Source organism: Ranitomeya variabilis, chromosome 4 (assembly GCF_051348905.1).
Source record: "Ranitomeya variabilis isolate aRanVar5 chromosome 4, aRanVar5.hap1, whole genome shotgun sequence".
In the NCBI taxonomy this organism is placed as follows: domain Eukaryota; kingdom Metazoa; phylum Chordata; class Amphibia; order Anura; family Dendrobatidae; genus Ranitomeya; species Ranitomeya variabilis.
The window spans coordinates 529,788,103-529,812,540 of record NC_135235.1 but is presented as its reverse complement, the minus strand read 5'-3'; the positions used below and the strand labels follow the sequence as shown (position 1 = coordinate 529,812,540).

The window sequence follows — 24,438 nt, the reverse complement described above, 5'->3', positions numbered from 1 at the left end:
TTTGCTCCTGTGTCCTGTGAGAAGATGGATCTTCACATGGATAGCTATTACTTTAAACTAGATCTGAGCATCAAGATTTTTCTGGCATGTGCGTTTGCTTGGGAGCAACACCGAAACCGGGAAAGACAGAGAAGGACAAGGCGTAGGCGGTTTTGGCAACACCCCATTGTAGAACTGCGTGAGAGCCGTGGTGCATATCACACCCTGTATGGCGAGCTCAATGAGAACCCAGAAAAATTCCCAGAATATACCAGGATGTCACAAGACTCTTTCCGGGATTTGCTTGATCGTGTCCAAGGAGCCATCCGGAGACAGGACACACAGCTCCGTAGAGCCATTCCACCAGCGGAACGTCTCCTGGTTACCTTAAGGTACGTAATAATTCTAAACAAAAGCTAACCAAAATTTTTTGCAGGTCTGATGTTTTTTTGCCTATTTTGTAAATTATTTATTCTTACTACAGATTTCTTGCAACTGGAGAGAGCTTGTCATCCCTTCATTTCCAGTACCGCCTTGGGATTTCCACGCTGTCCGGAATTGTTTTTGAAACCTGCCGGGCTTTATGGACCATTCTCCGTGAGGAATTTATACCCATACCCACGGAGGACATGTGGAAAGAAATTGCTGACAAATTTTGGACTGTTTGTGATTTTCCCAACTGTTTGGGTGCGGTGGATGGGAAGCACATCCGGATTACCAAACCAGCCAGAACGGGATCACAGTTCTTCAACTACAAAAAATATTTTTCAGTAGTTCTTATGGCAATAGCCGATGCGGACTGTCGCTTCATTGCTGTGGACATTGGTGCTTTTGGCCGTGGCAACGATTCACAGACTTTTAAAACCTCTGATATGGGCCGACGTGTTTATGGCAAAAATTTTAATTTCCCACAGCCACGACCACTCCCCTACACTCAAGGCCCACCGCTGCCATTTGTAATGGTTGGGGATGAGGCCTTTCAGATGAGTGAAAATCTCCTGAAGCCCTATTCAAGTCGGGACTTGAACCGCACAAAACGGATCTACAACTACAGACTAACCAGGGCACGCAGAACAGTAGAGTGTGCCTTTGGGATTATGGTGTCCAAATGGCGCATTCTAGCAACTGCAATAAATCTAAAAATGGAGACAGTGGATGAGGTAGTTAAAGCCTGTGTGGTTCTCCACAATTTCATTCTGGCTAAGGAGCGACCCACCATAGAACTTGATGAACCTGTTGCCAACCCTTTGCCTGATTACCGTCATCACCCGCTGCGGTCAACAGTTGAAGTAGGCCACATGCGGGACCAATTTGCAGCGTTTTTTGATTCTGACATTGGACGTGTGCCATGGCAGGACAATATGGTGTAAAATGTACTGCTGGTTTCGGGTCTGCAAATTTATGTTTGGAATGTTAATGTTTTTTCAAATAAAATAATTGTGATTTACTTTCTTCACCATGTCTCCTATCTATTTCCTTAACAAACCACTTTGGGTTTTTGGGCTTAGGTTGTTGACGTGAGTCCTGTCTTGGTTCACCATTAGCTTTTTGCCGCAGACTGTATAGACGATGTCCGTTATTGTCGCAGTATTTGTCCAGTACTTAACGTCAGTATTTGTAAGCCTAAACCAGGAGCGGTAGTTAAATTCTTTTAGTGGTGCATATCTGTTTAATGTACTTTTCCTCACATAGTTCCACTCCAGGTTTAGGCTTACAAATAGTGCTGTAAAATACAGAGCGAATACTGACAGTGTGATGGCAGCCTACACCAGAGATCTATAGTCATCAAGTCAGGTGTCTGAACTAATGAATTCATGATGCTATTTGCTCTTGAATTCATTTTTCCTGACACTTGTCCGGGTGAGTATAGATATGCCATGTACATTGTTCCTTCACTTTGTGTGAAATATATGTATATGTACCAATAAGATAAAATGGAGGTAATACAATGCATTTCTAAAATCAGCAGGTCAGGGGTCATAAATAATGTTTCGGATAAGAAAGGACCTGTTGAGTATAGTTGTGCTGTGTATTACCACCATTTTGTCTTCTGTGTGCAACCAAAAGTCACGGAGTAAACAGAAAGAACTGTTTTTGGAGAAAATACAAGTGTTATTTTTGGGGGCAACCTCATATCTCTCAACCAAACACACCAAGCTTCAGTGTTCTGCTAAGTAGGTACTGGAGGTTGGAGGTGGCCCCCAAAAATGTGTTTGACACATAATTTGTTATTGGCGCATGCTGTGTGGTGACGGTGGCGAAATACACAATTAACCAAACCTTATTGGGGCAAAAAACACAGGTTTATTAAACACACACAAACCAAAAAATTAACTGCGCCTGCTTGGGGTTGAGTGCCGATATTGTGGGGTGTTGAGTAGTGAGGTCTGGCTTACTGTAGCCGACATAGGGGTGGCAGGAGAAGGCGCTATGAAACTACTGGGGTCAGGATATTCAGGGATAGGGCTAGACACATGAGAGGGTTGAGACACACTGGAAGGGTGAGACAAACCAGACATTACAGACACATTGGGAGGTGAGGGGGAAGGGATAGCTATGGTTTTTTGTTTTTTTTTGCCTTTCCCCTTCCTTGTTTTGCGCGGGCACGTTGTCGTGGTGGCAGGGAACGCCAGGGCAGGGTCCGGCAACGGCAGTCTGGTAGTGGTGGTGCCAGAGAACGCCAGGGCAGGGTCCGGCAACGGCAGTCTGATAGTGGTGGTGCCAGAGAACGCCAGGGCAGGGTCCGGCAACGGCAGTCTGGTAGTGGTGGTGCCAGAGAACGCCAGGGCAGGGTCCGGCAACGGCAGTCTGGTAGTGGTGGTGCCAGAGAACGCCAGGGCAGGGTCCGGCAACGGCAGTCTGGTAGTGGTGGTGCCAGAGAACGCCAGGGCAGGGTCCGGCAACGGCAGTCTGGTAGTGGTGGTGCCAGAGAACGCCAGGGCAGGGTCCGGCAACGGCAGTCTGGTAGTGGTGGTGCCAGAGAACGCCAGGGCAGGGTCCGGCGGCGGCAGTCTGGTAGTGGTGGTGCCAGGAAACACCAGGGCAGGGTCCGGCGGCGGCAGCATGCTGGTGGCAGTGGAGGAGGCCCAAGCAGGAGCAGCAGTTGTCATGGTGGTGGCGGTGGGCTGACCCACTGCACTGGGCATGGTGGTGGTGCGATAATACGGTCCGGAAGTGTTTGGAATGGAGGTGGCCGTGCAGTGGTATGCAGCAGATGTCGGCATTGATGTAAAGCGTGACAGTGTGGGCACTGTTGGAAATGTCCCCACTGTCTGCTGAAAATACCGACTCTGCTGCATAGCCTGCACGTAAGCAGCATTGCAGGCCTGCATAACAGTAATCTGGAGCTCAGGACTAAGGTGTTCCGACATGCCCTGTTCTATCTGATTAAAAAAATGATGTGCTGGCCTCTGGAGGTCGGCTTTCACTTGGGCAAGGGCTGTGGTTACCTCCTGGATACGTGTGCTCATATGACTAATGGCAGTATCCAGTCGGTCACCCATCGCCTTGAGTCCCTCATGGAAGACCGAGCTCAAGTGCAAAAACTCGGGCATGAGTGACCTGTCCGCGGCCCTCTGCCGCTGCCGGGAGGAACCCATAAAAAATTGGCTAGAGGCAGAGGACTGGGGAAGGGGAACACCTAATGGACCAGCTTCCTGGTCTCCAGGTTGTGTGGCAGGCCCACTTGCTGCAGCGCTGGAGGATGGCTCGGACGGGTCCGTGGCTGACTGATGAAGGACCGCTCCAGAACCTGGGCCAACAGTGGAGCTCCAAGTGCTGCGGAAAAAAAAAAAAAAATATTACAAAACATTTACAAAAAGATAACTGAACAGTTAGATACACATTCAGATAGGGAAAGGTCACACTACTATTTGTAGTGAATTTTACATCAGAATTTGCAAGCCAGGAGTTCAACAGTAGGAATAAAAGTTTCATAAAACAACATGCTATACTTCTGCATGCATCGACCAGTCCTTGGGGATTAAAAAAACTGATGTAAACTATGAAGAGATGATGGAGACAATACAAGCCATATCTCTATACAAGGTATTGGTATGCCAAAACCTGGAGAGGAACTATGTGAGGGAAAGTATTCAAAGAACACGTACCCCACTGCTGCATCTATCAATCAATCAAGGTTTCGGATTACAAATACTGATGGGAAATACGAATTGACGACAGAGGACATACAAGCCTCCTGTATACTCACCAGGACAAGTGTCAGGAAAAATGAATTGAGGAGCCATTGGCATCCTGAATTCATTATTTCTGACACCTAACTTGCTGAGTATAGATCTGTTGTGCAGGCTGCCGTCACACTCTCAGTATTTGATCAGTATTTCAAATCAGTATTGGTATGCCAAAACCTGGAGAGGAACTATGTGAGGGAAAGTATTCAAAGAACACGTACCCCACTGCTGCATCTATCAATCAATCAAGGTTTCGGATTACAAATACTGATGGGAAATACGAATTGACGACAGAGGACATACAAGCCTCCTGTATACTCACCAGGACAAGTGTCAGGAAAAATGAATTGAGGAGCCATTGGCATCCTGAATTCATTATTTCTGACACCTAACTTGCTGAGTATAGATCTGTTGTGCAGGCTGCCGTCACACTCTCAGTATTTGATCAGTATTTCAAATCAGTATTGGTATGCCAAAACCTGGAGAGGAACTATGTGAGGGAAAGTATTCAAAGAACACGTACCCCACTGCTGCATCTATCAATCAATCAAGGTTTCGGATTACAAATACTGATGGGAAATAATGACCAGCAACAAATTGCATTATACACCATTTTTTTTTTCTTTTTTAACCAATATACTTACGTTCTTCGTGCAAGGACTGGTCTCAAAAACGCAAGGATGCGGTGGTACTTGTATTTGCGTATCCTTGCTGCAGAACCACTTGGAAGCCGGCTCTCTTGGCGCAGGTCCTTGTTGAAGCGGTCCTTCATCGATCTCCAACGTGTTTTCACTTTTGACACTGTTGGCAAAACAAAACATAATAGTTAGGACAATGGTCTTTTGACCATGGTCACACAACTGTATGTGCTGTGAAAAAGTAATGACTTTCTCACATCATACACAGTTGTGTGAGCATGGCCAAGGTATTGACTACATCACACTGCATTGCGATACTTACCAAATGCAGAACGGACCCGAGCCGGGGCATTGGTCCAGCCATCCCACAACGCTGCGGCCACCTCATTCCAAAGCCTCCGGATCGTCACATTGTTGGCGTGCAGTGGATCCCGGGTGTCCCACAATGCGACTCGCTCGTGAACCAGGGAGATGAGGTGTTCATTCTCAATTAGGTCCTCATCCTCCTCTGGAACCTAACAACAAAAAGTACATTAATATAGGAGGCGTTCACATACGGAAGACAGAAAACAGAATCAGAGGAATGGCATGAATATTGAAGTAAAAAAAACCACTGGTGCTGAAGCAAAAGGGAAAGAAAGAGAGAAGTAGAAAGAAATGAAGATTCCAGAATTATAAAGTGAGGATACAATACACATTCAGCCAGCTATACTTACACGATGCCGCCGTCTTGCCCGGCCATGACTACGCTGCTCCTGCCCAGTCTCCTGCCCAGTCTCTTCCGCTGTAGAAGAAGTGGTCTGAAAAAGGGAAAATATACATTGTCATATGTGTAGATGTGACAGTGAATACAATCTGAGGAGGTGAATACTCACTTCGCTGACATGTTCCCCTTGTGCAGGCCCAGGCGTTTCCTCATCAGAAGAAGAAGACATTCTGATGTGTGCAGAAAGAAAGGAATGACAGAAATTAGGGCACATAGACACAGATTATAGAAAAGAAATGCATTGGATAGGATATACTCACATAGTTCTGAGGCTTGTTTGCTGATCCAAGGGGCTGTGGGGCGTCTCGTCTGCAAGGCAGTCTGCTGACTAGTGACCTGCAAATGTCCACTACCTCCCTTTATCACCTTGTATGTGGGGGGTGGCTTATCAGTGTCTAGACATGTTTTTCTCAATTGAGACGCATGCGTCGGTAAACGCAAGCAAACGCATGTACTGAAAAACGCATGCGTTTACATAGACTACAATGCGTTTTTTGGGCGCAAACCTTGCGCAATCAGCCGCATACGTTTCCAGGCGGCAAATTGACGCCTCTAAAAATTACTACATGTTGCATTTCCGCGCCAAGACGCAGACGGCTAGACGACGCATGCGTCGTCAAACGCGGCAAAACGCGAACATAGAAAAACGCATGCGTCGTTAATGTTAAAGATAGGAATACACAACGCATGCAGATATTTGCGGAAGAAACGCTGCGGACACAACCGCAAATGTGAAAGCGGCCTAAGTCATCAAATCTTGGTTTTGGTGCTATATGTATTAAATATATCTTTATAGATGCATATTGTAGAGCATTATTAGTTTCGTCTATGTGTAGGGTTTTCATGTCAGGTGATATGATATAGCTAATAATGTGACCATTTATATTTTTAAATATCTTACAAATGTGTGATTGCTAATTTCTCCCCCCAATTATCTGAATATGATTGTTTGCTTATTGTTTTAATCTACACACAGCGTTGTTTACAATCTTGATACATGCGGTTATTACAGACCAACGCTGCCCGGTGGGTCAGTCTAGCGTCTCTGCTATTGTGTGTGAATTTACTTGCATGGGCGGTTGCGACGGTCTGGTTATTTTGAGACCTATAGTAATGTATATGACTTCTTTTGGGGGTCTCGATGGCGGTTCTGTTCTTTCATAGCACGTACGCACCCACACGATTCCATCCTTTGTACCGGCAAATATGATATCTTGGCACTTTTGGGGCGTATAGCTCCCAGCCGGTTTCAAACTGAGTGGGTGGCTACCCGATGACGCATGCCCTATTATCCCGCCCCTTAAATCTTAGTGGCCACTCGGCTGCATAAATTGCATGATGCTTACCGTATAGACACCCCCCCCCCCCAGGAAGAAGCACATGCGAAACGCGCATCGGGGCTAGGAGGTACAGCGTGCCACTCGGCAGAGCACTTTTGAGAGCGACACAGATCCAGGTAATATGCACATGACGGAGGGTGGTTGGAACATAAATGTCTTTATGGATATAACGGTATGAAACATTGAGGGCGTTTAGACTATAATAGATCTATGGTCCAGGTCTCGTGTTAGCCGCATTATGTTACTGGCAAGATTGCCTTGAATCATATGCATCTACTTTTGATAGGTCAGGCCCAATCTATATGTTTTGCCCTGTTACTACACAACAGGAATATTGACATTCTATTGACTCTATCTGTCTTTATGGCCTATTGGCAGAAGCCGCACTGTCATTTTTCCAACACTACAGCATGTGCATTGATAAATTGTCTTGCTCCAGTTGACCTCATTTTCTTTTAGTTTGTTTGAGGCACCTTGTCTACTGTGTATCTATGTATTTGTATGTATTTTAATATCTGTAATAAAGATATGTAGTATTTTAATATTGTTATGTAGCACTTCTTTGACCACAGTCTGATTAACTGTGGGACTAGTATGTTGTAGCATTATGTGAAGTGTTGCCCACTCCCTTGTGGGGAATACGGGCTTGGGTATTATGCTTATAATAAATAAAGTGCAGAATTAAAGATTTTCTGTACTACAAAAAACACATTAAAAACGCGGCTTCACATCTGCACCAAAAACACATCAAAATTTGAGGAAAAGGCCTACAAAATGCACCAAAAATTGGAGAAGATTCTTACTGTGTAGTTTGGTACAGACATCTGCAGAAAACAAAAAACACAGTATTTATGCAACGTGTGAACACGGCCTTACAGACACCAAGTCATATAGTGAAGATACATAAAGATGAAAAAGCTCTGGCAGCTCCGACTGTGAATGAATGTACAAAAAATAAATCCACTGGTCCCAACTAGAGATGTGCATGAGGCACAGATGACGGCACCAGCCCTGGTTAGGCTTCTTTCACACTTCCGTCGGTACGGGGCCGTCACAAAGTGTGGGCGCAACGTACTGACGGACAGTGGTGATTTTCTGCACAACGTGGGCAGCGGACGCAGTGTTTCAACGCGTCCGCTGCCCATAGTAAACTCCCAGGGAGGAAGGGGTGGAGTTACGGCCGGGCATGCGCACTTGAAAATGCAGGACACGACATACGAAAAAACGTTACCTTGAACGTTTTTTCGCTACGATGGTCCGCCAAATACAGACGCATCCAGTGCACAATGTATGGAACGTATGTCCATACGTCGCGATGCGTCGGTAATACAAGTCTATGGGGAAAAAACGCATCCTGCGGGCACATTTGCAGGATGCGTTTTTTTCCCAAAATGACGCATTACAATGGAAGCAAAAAAACGGAAATGTGAAAGTAGCCTTAATCAAAAGCCACGCCAGGTACACCCAGGGGTGGATTAAGGGTAGCCAGGCCCCCGGGCTGTTCAGACACTGTGGGCCCCCCCCCGGTCATGTGACGGGGGTCATGTGACGGGGGTCATGTTATACTCGAACCAGATTATTCCAGAAAAATGGCCGGGCCCTACTCTACTGTAACCTATTAAATATTTGTTAAAATCTGCAATACAATTTAGGTATATTTTGACCAATAATATCACATACAAGGAACAAATACCACCGCGCCATGAAAAGACCACAAATTACAACCACAGTGATCGAATAATATCACATACAAGGAACAAATACCATCGCACCATGTCAAGACCACATATTACCACCACTTGGTGACCAAATAGCACATTCAAGGGACAAATACCACAACACCATTTCCAGACCACATATTACCACCACATAGTGACTGAATACTACAATACTGATCAGTAATTAAAAAACAAAAACAATACTATCACCATAAGTGCCAGTATTCACAGGAGATCTGTACTTAGTATGCAGTGTCTGTGTAGAGGTAATACAGAGATCACTGGTGACATTATACACAGCTCTGTATATAATGTATAGGTAATACAGTGATCACTGGTGACATTGTACACAGGACCTCTGTATACAGTATACAGTGTATAGTGTCAGTGTATAGGTAACACTGACTCACCAGTGACATATCTAGGTGAAGTCCTTCATCTTTCATTCAGCACAGATCGCCATCATTTCTTCCAGCCAGGACTCGTTTCTGCAGGAAATAACACAGTTATCTCGAGCTCTGCTTGCAGAACACATTACTTAATTTTTCACAACTTCTACATTACACCACATGGAGAAAAAAAGGCGATATAGTGTCACTCTACACAGTAACAGGACCGCCCCCCCCCCCCATTTAAAACAGTATACTCAAAAAATAAAGTAAATACATCACTGCAGTAATAATATCCCTTAATTAGCCCCTATGGTAATAATATTCCCCACCCTGGCCCCGTGTATCTCATTCCTGGCTCCAGCCATATGTTCTCCCATCCTGCACTCATGAGTATCCATTCTACACCATATGATCTCCCCATCCTGCCCCATCTGTCTCCATCGTATCCATCCTGCCCCATGATCCAATCCTGCCCCATGTCTTTCATTCTGCCCCATGTCTCCAATCATGCCCCGTGTCTACATTCTGCCCATGCCTCCAGTCCTGCCCCCAGTGTGTCCAGCAATCTGCCCCAGTGTCTCCAGCATTGCCCCAGTGTCTCCAGCAATCATCTGCCCCAGTGTGTCCAGCAGTCTGCCCCAGTGTGTCCTCCAGCATTGCCCCAGTGTGTCCAGCAGTCTGCCCCAGTGTCTCCAGCATTGCCCCAGTGTCTCCAGCAATCTGCCCCAGTGTGTCCTCCAGCATTGCCCCAGTGTGTCCTCCAGCATTGCCCCAGTGTGTCCTCCAGCATTGCCCCAGTGTGTCCTCCAGCATTGCCCCAGTGTCTCCAGCATTGCCCCCAGTGTCTCCAGCAATCTGCCCCAGTGTGTCCTCCAGCATTGCCCCAGTGTGTCCAGCAATCTGCCCCAGTGTCTCCAGCATTGCCCCAGTGTCTCCAGCAATCTGCCCCAGTGTCTCCAGCATTGCCCCCAGTGTGTCCAGCAATCTGCCCCAGTGTCTCCAGCATTGCCCTAGTGTGTCCTCCAGCATTGCCCCCAGTGTGTCCAGCAATCTGCCCCAGTGTCTCCAGCATTGCCCCAGTGTCTCCATCAATCTGCCCCAGTGTGTCCTCCAGCATTGCCCCAGTGTGTCCAGCAATCTGCCCCAGTGTCTCCAGCATTGCCCCAGTGTCTCCAGCAATCTGCCCCAGTGTGTCCAGCAATCTGCACCAGTGTCTCCAGCATTGCCCCAGCGTGTCCTCCAGCATTGCCCCAGTGTGTCCTCCAGCATTACCCCAGTGTGTCCAGCAATCTGCCCCAGTGTCTCCAGCATTGCCCCAGTGTCTCCATCATTGCCCCAGTGTCTCCAGCAATCTGCCCCAGTGTCTCCAGCATTGCCCCAGTGTCTCCAGCAATCTGCCCCAGTGTCTCCAGCATTGCCCCCTGTGTGTCCAGCAATCTGCCCCAGTGTCTCCAGCATTGCCCCAGTGTCTCCAGCATTGCCCCAGTGTGTCCTCCAGCATTGCCCCCAGTGTGTCCATCGTTAGCTTATCAAAAAACAAAACAAAAAACAAACAAACAGAGTCTCCTCACCTGACCAGCGCTCCAGGCGGCGAGCTCCCTCGAGCAGCGCACACTCGCCGGCGACTGACAATGACATCAGATGCCGGCGACGTGTGCGCTGCGGCCGACTTCAGCTGCCAGCCTCCAATTGGCTGGCGGCTGTTGTTAACTATTGACGTGCGGGCGCGCGCCCGCACGTCAATAGGAAACCGCCGCAGCGCCGGAAGGGGCCCGGTGAGCAGATGAGAAGGGGCCCGATGCGGGCCCCCTCTCTCTGCCCACCGGGTCCGGGGGCACATAAATGCCGGCGGGCAGTCACAGAGTCGGGCCCTCCCACACCACTGGGCCCTGGGCTACCGCCCATATTGACCCTCTGATAATCCGCCCCTGGGTACACCAGATGGTAGGTGATTTCCAGCCTCCTGTACAGCCACCAGATAGCACTCATCTAGATGCTGGACTGCAGTCCTGTGAATTGATCCACTCATCTGTAGTCCCAACTGTCCCGGATTCAGTGGACAGTCCCCGATTTGGGTCTACACCCTGCAGTCTCAGGTGTTTGCTGAATTTCCCTCACTACCACCGCCCCTCTGACAACTCCTCCTGCCAGTGGAGAAATAAACGGTAAATGTGTGTGGATTACGGTGCGGCCAAGGGAATGACCAAAATTCGCCACATGATCTGTCCCTCTTTCTGTTCTCCAAAAGTTGGGAGATATGCTTCTGAGTGCCATGAACGTTCGGGTTCTGTTGGCCAAACTTGCCTGTGGATGGCAGCCATCAGACCGACACCTATTCTACATTTCTGGTGAATTTTAATAATATATTGTGTAGAAAAGGGAACCACAAAGCATTTTTTAGCATACAGGTCAGCTTTTCTACACAGATGAATATTTTACAGCCATAGAACATTGCTTCATTTATTTTTAGGTGGGACGGCATAATAGGAATTAAACAATACTTTAGTTCCTTTGAAAACGAAAAAAGATCAGAAATAGACGTGTGACCTCCACATCGGTCTCCCACAGGGATCTATAACCTTCCCACACCCTCTTGTGGAGTTTAAGCCCCTCAAGGCATTGAGTACATGTTAGTAGGAGTGGGGGGCTTAATGCAGCTGCTCTGAGCAGACATTTCCTGCATGTCTGTGGAGGGGTCTCCTAGCAACGGCCTTCTGAGATCAGGCCTACGCAGCATGGATGAAAAGACAGGCCTGGATGAATCTGCAGAAGTCACTAGAAAAGTTCACAATATACCTTTTTCTTGGAGGTGGGGGGCGCCATGGCAGAAGACATAGGACTTAGTATGGGACCAAAGGGGAATTGTCATATATTCTGCTGCTAAAAAGCATATCTTAAAGTAGAGTCTTTTTTTTTTACATAGAATCATAATTCTTACATTCCCGTAGGAGGTGTTCACACTTTAAAGGGAACCTGTCACCCCCCCAGGCGTTTGAAACTAAAAGCGCCACCTTGTGCAGCAGTAATGCTGCATTCTGACAAGGTGGCTCTTTTAGTTCTGGGTGCTGTAACTGCCGAAATAATCCGTTTTGTAATTTGTCCTACATACCTTTTCTTCAGTCCTGGAGGCAGGCGTTTCCCCCCTGCTGCAGACGCCACACAGCCGTCACTCAAATCCTCTTGGCGCCGGGCGCCGTCTCCTCACCGCTGTTTTGAAATGATCCTGCGCTCTTTTCTCCTGCCTTGGGCAGGCGCAGTGAGCGCTGCCCGTCTGTCCTCATATGCAGTCCAGCTGACTGCGCCTGTGCGGCCGCCCTGCCTGTGATTCCCAGCCCCGCAGTGAGAATAAATCAGAAGACACTGCGGGGCTGGGATTCCCAGGCAGGGCGGCCGCACAGGCGCAGTCAGCTAGACTGCATATGAGGACAGAGGACGGGCAGCGCTCACTGCGCCTGCCCAAGGCAGGAGAAAAGAGCGAAGGCGCCGGCTGATTTCAAACAGCGCTGAGCAGCAGGGGGGAAAAGGCCTGCCTCCAGGACTGAAGAAAGGTATTAAGGACAAATTACAAAACTGATTATTTCGGCAGTTATGGCACCCAGAACTAAAAGAGCCACCTTGTCAGAATGCAGCATTACTGCTGCACAAGGTGGCTCTTTTAGTTAAAAACGCCTGGGGGGGGGGGGGGGGTGGACGGGTTCCCTTTAACAAATTTCATCCACACACTTCAAAAACTTTCCACACGTAAAATGACATTATAATTCCGCAGAATGTAAATTCCTTCCTGGGATTTTATCCATTGTAATGCACAGGGCAAAATTCACAGAAAATCAGCTACAAAAATCCACAATGGATTTTTTCTCATAGGTGTGAATGTACCTTTCTGTTAGTAATGGACCCTGATTATTTCTTTCTATAATGGATCTAATTGACTATTATCTTTTAAGCCATACCCTTCATTTATGGTAATAGAAAAAACCTGCATAGCACAAGTTCAAGGCTCAGTATAATGAGAAAATATATTAAGTTGTATTATATAATGACTAAAAGTGATTACACATACAAAGTTAAAGGGAACCTGTCGCCCCCAAAATCGAAGATGAGTTAAGCCCACCGGCATTAGGGGCTTATCTACAGCATTCTGTAATGCTGTAGATAAGCCCCTGATGTAACCTGAAAGATGAGAAAAAGAGGTTATATTATACTCACCCAGGGGCGGTCCTGCTGCGGTCTGGTCCGATGGACGTCGCGGTCCGGTCTGGGGCCTCCTATCTTCATAGGATTACGTCCTCTTCTTGTCTTCACGCTCCGGCTCCGGCGTGCTTTGTCTGCCCTGTTGAGAGCAGAGCAAAGTACTGCAGTGCGCAGGGCCTCTCTGACCTTTCCCGCTGCCTGCGCACTGCAGGGCAGACAAAGCACGCCGGAGCCGCAAAGTGAATACAAGAGGACGCAATCGTAAGAAGATGGGAGGCCCCGGACCGGACTGCGACGCCCATCGGACCGGACCGCCCCCCCGGGTGAGTATAATCTAATGTCTTTTTCTCATCTTTCAGGATACATCGGGGGCTTATCTATAGCATTACAGAATGTTGTAGATAAGCCCCTGATGCTGGTGGGCTTAGCTCATCTTCGATTTTGGGGGTGACAGGTTCCCTTTAAAGGGGTAATTGTAATTACCATGGATACATTATTATTATTATTATTTATTGTTATAGCGCCATTTATTCCATGGCGCTTTACATGTGAGGAGGGGTATACATAATAAAAACAAGTACAATAATCTTAAACAATACATAATGGTACAGGAGGAGAGAGGACCCTGCCCGCGAAGGCTCACAATCTACAAGGGATGGGTGAGAATACAGTAGGTGAGGATAGAGCTGGTCATGCAGCGGTTTGGTCGATCGGTGGTTACTGCAGGTTGTATAAGCTTCTACATTGCTCTCCACATGGGGTAAGCGACATAGCTTATCAGAAGAACTGTACTACATTTCTAATTGCATGTATTTGCTAATACTATTATTATTATTATTATTATTACTACTACACCAACTACATATTGGGATAGGATCTTGGAGATGGGAATACCCCTTTTAAACCATTAAAAGTACTAAAGATAGATGATTATTGTCATTATCTGCTCAAAAGCAAGTGCATAATAAATCAGATAAAGAACACGAAAACTATACATAGTATATAATCTCAGTATTGAAGACTAGGGATGAGCGGGCCTGTGGATGTTCTGGTTCGCCGGGTTCGACCAAACTTTAGTCCAAAGTTCAGTTGAGGTACCAGAACTCTACCCAAACTTGAACCTGAACCCATAGAAATCAATGGGGACTCGAATCTTGGAGCCGGAATATCTCTCTCTCCCTTCTTCGGACTCCCAGGAGAACCCCAAACTTTACAGTTTGGGTTCGCTCATCTCTATTGAGGACCGATACTTCCATGGAATACCGTATATACTAGAGTATATGCCGAGTTTTTCAGCACATTTTTTGTGCTGAAAACGCCCCCCTCGGCTTATACTCGAGTCATTGTCCCATAAGATGGCAGGGGAGGGGGAGCAGTGGGTCAAAGGAGGCAGGAGCTGGCAACTGTGGCTAAAGCCTGTGCCCGCTGCTAAAAAGAAATGAATATTCACTGCACTGGCAGTGAATATAAATTTTTCTTCTAGCGCGCAGTGTCAGCAGCAACCGCCGGCTTCCAGCAGCTGCTGGGCGATCATGGTTGCGCACTACTTAAAAGTTATGAATATTCACCTCTCTCCACTCTCATAGGAGTGGAGTGTATATTCATTACCTTAATGAGCGGGGACATGTGACTGCCCGGCCTCTGCAGCTGCTGGCACTGGAACAAGATGCAGCGAGGGAGCACAGGGAAGGTAAGTAGGATGTTTTGGGTTTTTTAAATCCTTTTCTCATGGGGGCCATGCATACAAGGATAGGGATGAAAAGCCATGCATCCAAGGATAAGGATGAGGAGCCATGTAGACAAGGATGGGGATAAGGAGCCATGCAGAAAAGGATGGGGATGAGGAACCATGCATATCAGGATAGGGATGAGGAGCCATGCATACAAGGATAAGGATGAGGAGCCATGTAGACAAGGATAGGGATGAGGAGCCATGCAGACAAGGATAAGGATGAGGAGCCATGCATACAAGGATAAGGATGAGGAGCCATGTAGACAAGGATGGGGATAAGGAGCCATGCAGACAAGGATGGGGATGATGAACCATGCATATCAGGATAGGAATGAGGAGCCATGCATACCAGGAAAGGGATGAGGGGACAATCCATACCAGGCTTACACTCGAGTCAATACGTTTTCCCAGTTTTTCGTGGCAACATTACCGAAGGTGCCTCGGCTAATACAAGAGTATATACAGTAATTAGTCCAATATGGTAAATGTACTAAAAATGCAATACATGGAAAAAGATGTTGTATATAAGATTCACAGTGGCATATAAGGAACCTCATCAATCAAGGAGAACACACCCAAAGAGCGCCTTGCATCTACACGGGGTCACAATATAATCAAATACCTGCAAAAGTGAAGTGCAGCACCTGACTAGTAGAGATCATCTCTGTATTATTGTTTAGTTCTGACATCAGAGTATCAGTTTCAGTCCCACTTTAAATATAAGAATTTCTAAACCTATAATGGTAGTGCACGCCTACTAATATTCAATGGGAAAATACTTGTGCATGACCTTTATTGTAAAATGCACCAGAAACTGTCAGCCTGTTTTGGTGGATACAGTGTGTACTCTTGCCAGACAGAGAACAATAAGATCCCACAAATGGCACTTTCTCGTGTCTTTCAGGTAATGATATGCAGTAAAAACAAGTGTCACAGAGTCGATCAAAGGTTGGTTAACTGGTTGGAATGTAACGTAAGCTGCGTACACGCGAGTTCTGCTCCATGTAATTGGAATGTAGACTAACCTATTGTAAAGATTTCTGCAATTACAAAGGAGTTATGGAGCTATAGATTTATATATAGGCTACTTGCAAAATGTATTGTCAAGGAATAGACAAAAAAAATACAGGTGCTTCTCACAAAATTCTCTTCTCTCCCCGATCCTCTGCTACGATGTCTTCTGACTGTGACGTTTCAGGTCAGAGGGTGCAATGATGTCACTAGTGTGCGCCCTCTGCTCTGAACAATCACAGTGCAGAAAGCCGGAAGATGACGATGCTGAGGAGTCCGGAGCAGAGCAGCGGCCAGCAAGGAGAGATGAGTATTTTATTTTTGTTTTTTGTTTTTTTTTTTAAGTTTGGAGCAATATATGGGGCCCATAATATACTGGAGCATCATATGGGGCCCATTATATATGGAGCATCTTATGGGCCCATTATATATGGAGCATCATATGGTCCCCATTATACAGGTGCTTCTCACAAAATTAGAATATCATCAAAAAGTGAAACTCACATATTATATAGAGTCATTACAAACAGAGTGATCTATTTCAAGTGTTTATTTCTGCTAATGTTCATGATTATGGCTTACAGCCAATGAAAACCCAAAAGTCATTATATCAGTAAATTAGAATAATTAACAAAAAAAAACACCTGTAAAGGCTTCCTAAGCATTTACAAAGGTCCCTTAGCGTGTTTCAGTAGGATCCACAATCATGGAGAAGACAGCTAACTTGACAGATGTCCAGAAGGCAGTCAATGAGACACGCTCCACAACACAAGGAGGGTAAACCACAAAAAGTCATTGCTAAAGAAGCTGGCTATTCACAGAGTGCTGTATCCAACATATTAATGGAAAGTTGAGTGGAAGGAAAAAGTGTGGTAGAAAAAAATGTGGACAAGCAACTCGGCTAACCGCAGCCTTGAAAGGATTGTTAAGAAAAGGCCATTCAAAAATTTGGGGAAGATTCACAAGGAGTAAACAGCTGCTGGAGTCATTGCTTCAAAAGCTACCACACACAGGTGTATCCAGGACATGGGCTACAAGTGTCGCATTCCTTGTGTCAAGCCACTCATGACCAATAGACAACACCAGAAGCATCTTACCTGGGCCAAGGAGAAAAAGAACTGGACTGTTGCTCAGTGGTCCAAGGTGTTGTTTTCAGAAGAAAGTACATTTTGCATTTCATTTGAAAATCAAGGTTCCAGAGTCTGGAGGAAGAGTGGAGAGGCCACAATCCAAGCTGCTTGAGGTCTAGTGTGAAGTTTCCACAATCAGTGATGGTTTGGGGAGTCATGTCATCTGCTGGTGTTGGTCCAATGTGTCTTATCAAGACCAAAGTCAGCGCAGCCGTCTACCTGGAAATTTTAGAGCACTTCATGCTTCCCTGTGCCGACAAGCTTTTTGGACACGGAAATTTCATTCTCCAGCAGGACTTGGCACCTGTCCACACTGCCAAAAGTACCAATACCTGGTTTAAAAACAACAGTATCACTGTGCTTGATTGGCCAGCAAACTCGTCTGACCTTAACCCCATAGAAAATCTGTGGGCTATTGTCAAGAGGAAGATGAGAGACACCAGACCCAACAATGCAGACGAGCTGAAGGCTGCTATATCAAGGCAACCTGGGCTTCCATAACACCTCAGCAGTGCCGCAGTAGGATTGCCTCCATGCCACACCACATTGATGCAGTAATTGATGCAAAAGGAGCCCCAATCAAGTATTGAGTGCATTTACTGAACATACATTTCAGTCGGCCAACATTTTGGATTTTTAAAATCATTTTTCAAGCTGGTGTTATAAAGTATTCTAATTTACTGAGATAATGACTTTTGGGTTTTTATTGGCTGTAAGTCATAATCATCAACATAAATAAGCACTTGAAATTGATCACGCTGTTTGTAATGACTCTATATAATATATGAGTTCCACTTTTTGTATTGAAGAACTTAAATTAACTTTTTGATGATTTTTTAATTTTGTGAGAGCACCTGTAGAAGTATATGGCTGACATTAGCTGTTAGGCTTCAGGATATCCCCGTTGCACGGGAAAAATCCCAGGCCTTATCTCCCTCTGCAGTCTCCCATTCAGACTCAGTCACTGCGGGTGCTGCTCAGCATAGATGGCGATCCCAGCGTCTTGCTCAGGCTCACAGTGTTCATTTGGTTAATGCTGGCTCTCCAGCCTAGTCTATAGCAACCAGCGATAGGCAGCGTAAGTCTGAAGCTCTGGAGTCTAAGTCCAGAAATCACCTTACTGAGCATGTCCGTGAGGTGGTGTCTTCTCATTTGTGGACGGACGTCAGCTGCTCTGGTGATGTGGCAGCTCTGGATTGGTCCACGGGCAAGGTCCTGTCCGTCTGGACATGAGTTTAGTGTATAAAAGGTTCTCAGAGGTGCACGCTGATGTGCTAGTATCATTTTATGTATGGCTATGTGAGAGGAGAATCTACCACTCTGTCTGCAAGTGTTGTGTGTGTATCTAGCTTGGGACTGTACACATAGGCAGGCAGCTAGCGACAGTGGGGACAATTAGCTTAGCATCTGGTTCCTACATGTGTGCCGTTAGCACAGTAGAGATCCAGAACAAGCACAACCCTAGTCAGGGTATTACACTGAGCTTCTGTTCCGTTTCTGTGTGCAAGTGACACAGCTCAGTTGCAGAGCATCTCTTTCATTTTTGTGTGTGAGTGACAGCTCAGTTGCAGAGCATCTCTTTCGTTTCTGTGTGCGAGTTACACAGCTCAGTTGAAGAGCACTGCTTCTTTCCAGTGTGAGAGTGACACGGTTCAGTTGCAGTGTGAGGTCAGTCCATGTGCTTGTTCAGTGACGTTTAACTGGACTGGTGATGAGCAAGTATGCTCGTTACTCAAGTTTCTCAGAGCATGCTCGGGTGGTCTCTGAGTAGTTCAGCATGCTCGGAGATTTAGTTTGTCGACGCAGCTGCATGATTTGCGGTTGCTAGACAGCTTGAATACATGTGGGGAATGCCTGTTTATTAGGCAATCTCCACATGTATTCAAGCTGTCTAGCAGCCGCAAATCATGCAGCTGCGTCGACTAAACTAGACCACCTGAGCATGCTCGGAGAAACTCGAGTAGCGAGCTTACTCGCTCTTCACTACTCAGTACTCGTCTGTGCTGTTCCTCTCTGTGGAATAACAGAGCTTGGAACTCTACCTCTTGTTCACACTGAGTGGCGTTAACTCTGTGTGTACAAGCAATCGCTTGCTGACAGTGCCGTCATTGCTTTCTAGCAGCAGTTATACATCTCTGCACGGTGGACCCTGGGTTGCAACTACACTTTATTATTAATTTTATTTAGTGCAATCCACCAACCCTAACATTAGCCAAGGAGAGCTGCTGTTAATGATAATGTAGCAACTCACTTGGGAAAATAAGCAACACACTAAAAACTTCAACTGACCCTGTCGGTTCCTGTACAGACTAGAGATCCTGACCCTGCAGTCCCTAGTGGTTAATGAGTGAGCTGAGATAGCCCCAACCATAGATTAGACAATGGCAAATTGGACCTATGCTGCCTGAAATGCCGGAGAACACTTCACATTTCTGAACGCGGCGATACCAAATATATGTATTTTTATGCATTTTGATTGCCTTATTCTTTGCTAGCTACAGCAATATCTCTGCACTGAATGGTTACAATCTCGCACATTGATGTTCAAGAGGTCTAGACATTACCATGAATTCTACATTAACTGTATGGCTAAATAACTCTATAGAAAGTCTGTGACTAATTCCACAATTAGTCAACTTCTTCACTCATCAGCCACGAGTCTCAGATGAAGCCTTAGTCAGAGAAACACTAATGAATCATAACCACATATCTTCTTTGAACTCCAAAAGTGCACACCAGACAGTCTGTATAATAAATGACTGACAGATGAATATAAATTAAATTTGACTCTTGATAACCTCAGAGCTTTGCACCATGTGATCTAGACAGTTGCCAATAAATCGGCAAATTGGCAATACAGGCTTCATAGGACATTTGAGGCTTAAGTTACTTACTTTGCACCATGGTGGCACCAGAGTTTTGAGATGTTAATCAGCTCCTATAATGAGTACTAGTCACTTGACTACGATATTAATAGAAAGGACCTTTGCCTCTTATCTTGCCCCATCATCTTGGTTCCCACGGCTAGTCCACCATGCTCTGGCAGAGGTCAAATTTGGCATTAGAGAAAAATTCTGTGGCCATTGAGATACTTTGTCTGCCTCTCTTTAAGCCACTTTAAAAGTCAACGGAGAAGGTCAAATGTCACACGTATGATTACATACTCAAATTAACCTTGGGCCTGTTTTGACTGTGGCAGCTTTACTCTGCAAAAGACATAGCGACACGGTTTTCCTGGTTGTAATATAAGTCCATCTTTTTTGGACCTTGAAAACTCGTTTACATGGTATTACTTAAACTGAAAGCACAGGAAGTATGATTTGAAAAAGAAAATCTGTTTTTTAACTTATCATTCTTTGAACTTACATTTTTTTCTTAAGGCTGCATATTTCATTGTGATTCTAAAGTCTCATGTCTTCAAGAAATACTAGACTACGTTGGAAACGAGTGTAGACTGGGATTACTTTGTAAATCCTTTTTCCACTCTGCATGCAGAGTCCGTAGCGTCCATTTCTACCCTCAGGCAACAGAAGATATTTCTGTTCACATTTGTGTTGGAATCTACATGGCAAAGGTCATCATATCTAATGGGTTATTGTTCACTTCAAAATGACAGACAACAGAACAGAACCCAATGGACCCTATGATATGGCATTAGGTTCCATCAAAAATGGAAGGTGTTAGTCGTATGATAAATCTGCCAGTATCTTGTGCCATATCTGTGGTATGGCAGGTACCACTGGTGTTTGACAAACAGTAGATGTCAATAGTGTGTAGGCAAAGCATGGATGAAATCGTGGAGAAAGGTACAAGAAAAAAGGGATGTGGGTGGACGTAGGGAGAAGAGAATATAAAGAAAAGTTCTAGAAAGTAGTTGAAATAGGGATCAGGCAAGAAAATAGTAAAGAGGCTGGTGAAGGAGAAAAGGGAGGGTTATAGCAAAAGGAAAGGTGCATGTGCTGGGTTACAGTAGATGCTGGAGGTAGAAAATTGTATGGTCGAGAACAAAAAAGCTTGAGTGTAACTTTAAAAGTGGAGGCAAAGAGGCTCCAATGGATTCTAGCAACTGGAGGGTGTCATCTCCAATCAGAACCAATATTCACCATGGATGAGGGAAAGGCAGGATGAAATTCCAGTTATTAGGATGGCCACGTTTCCTTATATAAGAGTAACCATAGGAGAAGAGTTGACTGTTCAATAACTTCAGCAGACGTATAAAAACAAAATATTCTCCTGAAAGACTCCCGTCAGACGTTTAAAAGTGACAAGTAAAACCAGCTTTCCCAGCTGAACTTCCGGATGTCAAATAGGATGGGAGATGCAGCAACACTCATAACTTGAGCTGTGTTAAAATGGGCCAGTTAAAAATAAAATACAGGCCTCCGGAAGAAATAAGAAATAGACTCTAGAGTGGAGTCCAAAAACTTAAACATTTTTGAAGTCCTGAATACAATCACTATTTACTGCTAAAGTGAGGTACCTTTCCAGATCTTGCCATGAGATCCACAGTTAAAGGGTTATTTCTAAAAATAGAAGGTATCACCTGTCCATGGGATAGGGGATAACTTGCTGATCGTTGGGGGTTCAACCGCTGCAACCTCCAACGGTGTCAATATGAAGCCTCTGCAGTCCTGTTTTGAATGAAGCAGAGGTAGCATGTTTTGCCTCTTCTTCATTCATTGAAAGCCGAGAACAGCGATTCTCCAGCATACCCATAGACAATAAATGGACAATGATTGGAGGAGTCATTGAGTATGTTCACCTCTGCACCTCTGGGGCTGAAGAACCATTCTTGCGATTCCAGAACCTTGATCTCAGGGGTTGGACTACCAGCAATCACCTATCATGTTGATAGAAGATAACTAGTATTTTTAGGAATAACCCTTTAATCATAACACCACAGGTGAAAAGAGGTGGGAGAGGTGGGAAGAAAAAAAAGCAAGGAATGTGACAGATAAGAAACAAGAGTAACATATACAATACAGGATACTATTTTCAGGTGAGTACTGCTCCCCTGCCTCCCAGCTTCCTGCATGCCAGGGAAATGGTGCACTCCTGATGATTGACAGTTCGAGACAGTGGCATAGTTGAGCTGGTAGGCTAGCCTTAACTATGCGACTTCACAAGGTAGCATGGTGGCTCAGTGGTTAGCACTGCGCTTGGGCCTGAATCAAATCCCACCAAGGACTACATCTGCAAGGAGTTTGTATGTTCTCCCCATGTTTTCGTGAGTTTCCTCCAGGTTCTCCGGCTTCTTCCCATACTCCAAAGACATACTGATAGGGAATTTCATTTGTGAGTCCAAATGGGGACAGTGCCGATAATGTCTGTAAAGCGCTGTGGAATATAATAGCGCTATAGAAATAATAAGTAAAAAAAATACATTTGATGCTACCAGAAGAGGGAGCTTCGCCTCTACAGCACTGGAGGAGCGCAGTGACACTAAAGCTGCCTGGATCCACCCAGAGCAGCGCTTACAAGCTGTATAGCAAACAGCTTGCAAGCATGTGCACTCTATGCCTAGGAAACTGGCCACCTATGGAAGACTGCAGAGGTGGCCAATACCCTTGGTAACCAGCTACAAACTATAGAATGAAAAATCAATCCGTTCTTGAGAACAGAGAAGTTTTAATAGGAGGTAAATTTTAAAGTTGCTTGTTCTTACGAGTACTTTGGGTAATAATAACATTCTAAATTATGCTAAAATTATATATTATGCTAAATTATGTTTCAAGTTATGACACATGGGTTCTTCACCCTTTAATAAAGGGTCTGTGGTTCTGATGTTTTACCATTTTTCCCCAGATGAAGCTGTAAAGACAGCGATAATTGTAGGGGATACAGAATTCCTGCATTACCATCTTTATTTCTCTATTTTGCTATATTTGAAACATTTTAAAACATTTTAAAATAATCAGGTGTCACATAATTCCATCTCTAGGCCTAAGTATGTTACATAAGTGTACACTGTACTTATTTCAGTTCACCACTTAGGGACAACAGTCCTACTTTGATTTGCATTTTGATTACCTAGCTGCCTTACTATATTATTTTCTTATTTACCCAGCTATAATCTCTGTATTACTATTCAATTACTTAAAGTGACACTTTATTATAATGTGTATAAAGGTATTTTTTAACATGGCTTTTTCCGTATGCTCCAAATTTCTTATGTGCTTTTCTTTTGGTTGGGTGTTTTATCAGGGTCTGACCATCTGAGTTTTGATTGTTAGGATGCCAGTCAACAATATAGAGGACGGTGGGTGGGGACTATTAGGCCATAATTTAGCTTTAATGTCATACTAAATACTTTCATATATGAATGTATTTTGGAAATCTCTATAAGATGCCAAGTACAATGGCTGGATTAATGAGACAGACAATTCATTAAAAAAAAAAAAGTGAATTTGTAGTAGCGTACATTCCACAGAATTCATTTCAGATCCAGAAGGTATCGCTAGATTTCTTGCTGCATTTTTCTACTACTGAAAATTGTGGTGAGGAGGTTGTGGAGGGGAGAAAGGGATGGGAGGAACAGGAGCACACAATAGCAGCCTTGTCCTCAATGAGGAGCAGGCAAGGACTCTTCTCACCCCTTCACTGTAAACTACATTGCTGGGCTCATAAGAATCTGTTTTACAGCAATGCACTATACTATTTTTTACATTCTGACTGCTCTAGATGTCACATATGTATAATAGTGCAGCAATATTCTGAGAAACAGGGTTCATTTATTATTACCGATTACTCTGTTTAAGGGTATGTGTACATGTTTACATTTCTGTGCAAAAACCACATATTTCGACAGAAGAGCTGCATAAAATACACACATTTTTTATCATTTTTAGGCGTGTTTTTTCCTTATTCATTTGATTGAGTGAAAAATGCTGAAAAAATTGACATGCTGCAGATCTGAAACGGCTTCCAATCTGCTATGGAAAAATAAGTCACGTGCTGAAGATTTCAGAAATCTCATTCATTTTGCTGGTACTGTAAACTGCAGCACTTATGCTGCAAATACTTAAAGGGAATCTGTCAGTAGGATCAACCCTCTTAAAGGGAATCTGTCACCCCATTTTTCGCCTATAAGGCTACTTTCACACTAGCGTTTTTTGCAATCTGTCGCAATCCGTCGTTTAGGGCAAAAAACGGATCCTGCAAATGTGCTCGCAGGATGCGTTTTTTGCCCATGAACTTGTATTAGCGACGGATCACGACGGATTGCCACACGTCGCTTCCGTCGTGCGACGGATCCGTCGTGTTTTGGCGGACCGTCGTCACAAAAAAAGTTCAATGTAACTTTTTTTGTCTGTCGTGTCCACCATTTTCGACCGCGCATGCGTGGCCGAAA

The 24,438-nt window shown here is 45.1% G+C and overlaps 2 protein-coding genes across 3 annotated transcripts in view; both read right to left on the bottom strand.

Annotated features, from left to right (window-relative positions):
• Positions 1–24,438, bottom strand: part of ERBB2 (erb-b2 receptor tyrosine kinase 2) — a 121,288-nt gene that overhangs the window by 68,588 nt on the left and 28,262 nt on the right. The gene's annotated exons all lie outside the window — the stretch shown is intronic.
• On the bottom strand, positions 4,475–6,160 carry LOC143769115 (uncharacterized). The gene is made up of 3 exons (XM_077257693.1): positions 5,683–6,160; positions 5,524–5,607; positions 4,475–5,322 (listed from the first exon to the last, which is right to left on the bottom strand). Exons 1-3 carry the CDS (start codon positions 5,785–5,787, stop codon positions 5,107–5,109), a joined length of 405 nt encoding a protein of 134 aa, XP_077113808.1. The 5' UTR covers positions 5,788–6,160; the 3' UTR covers positions 4,475–5,106.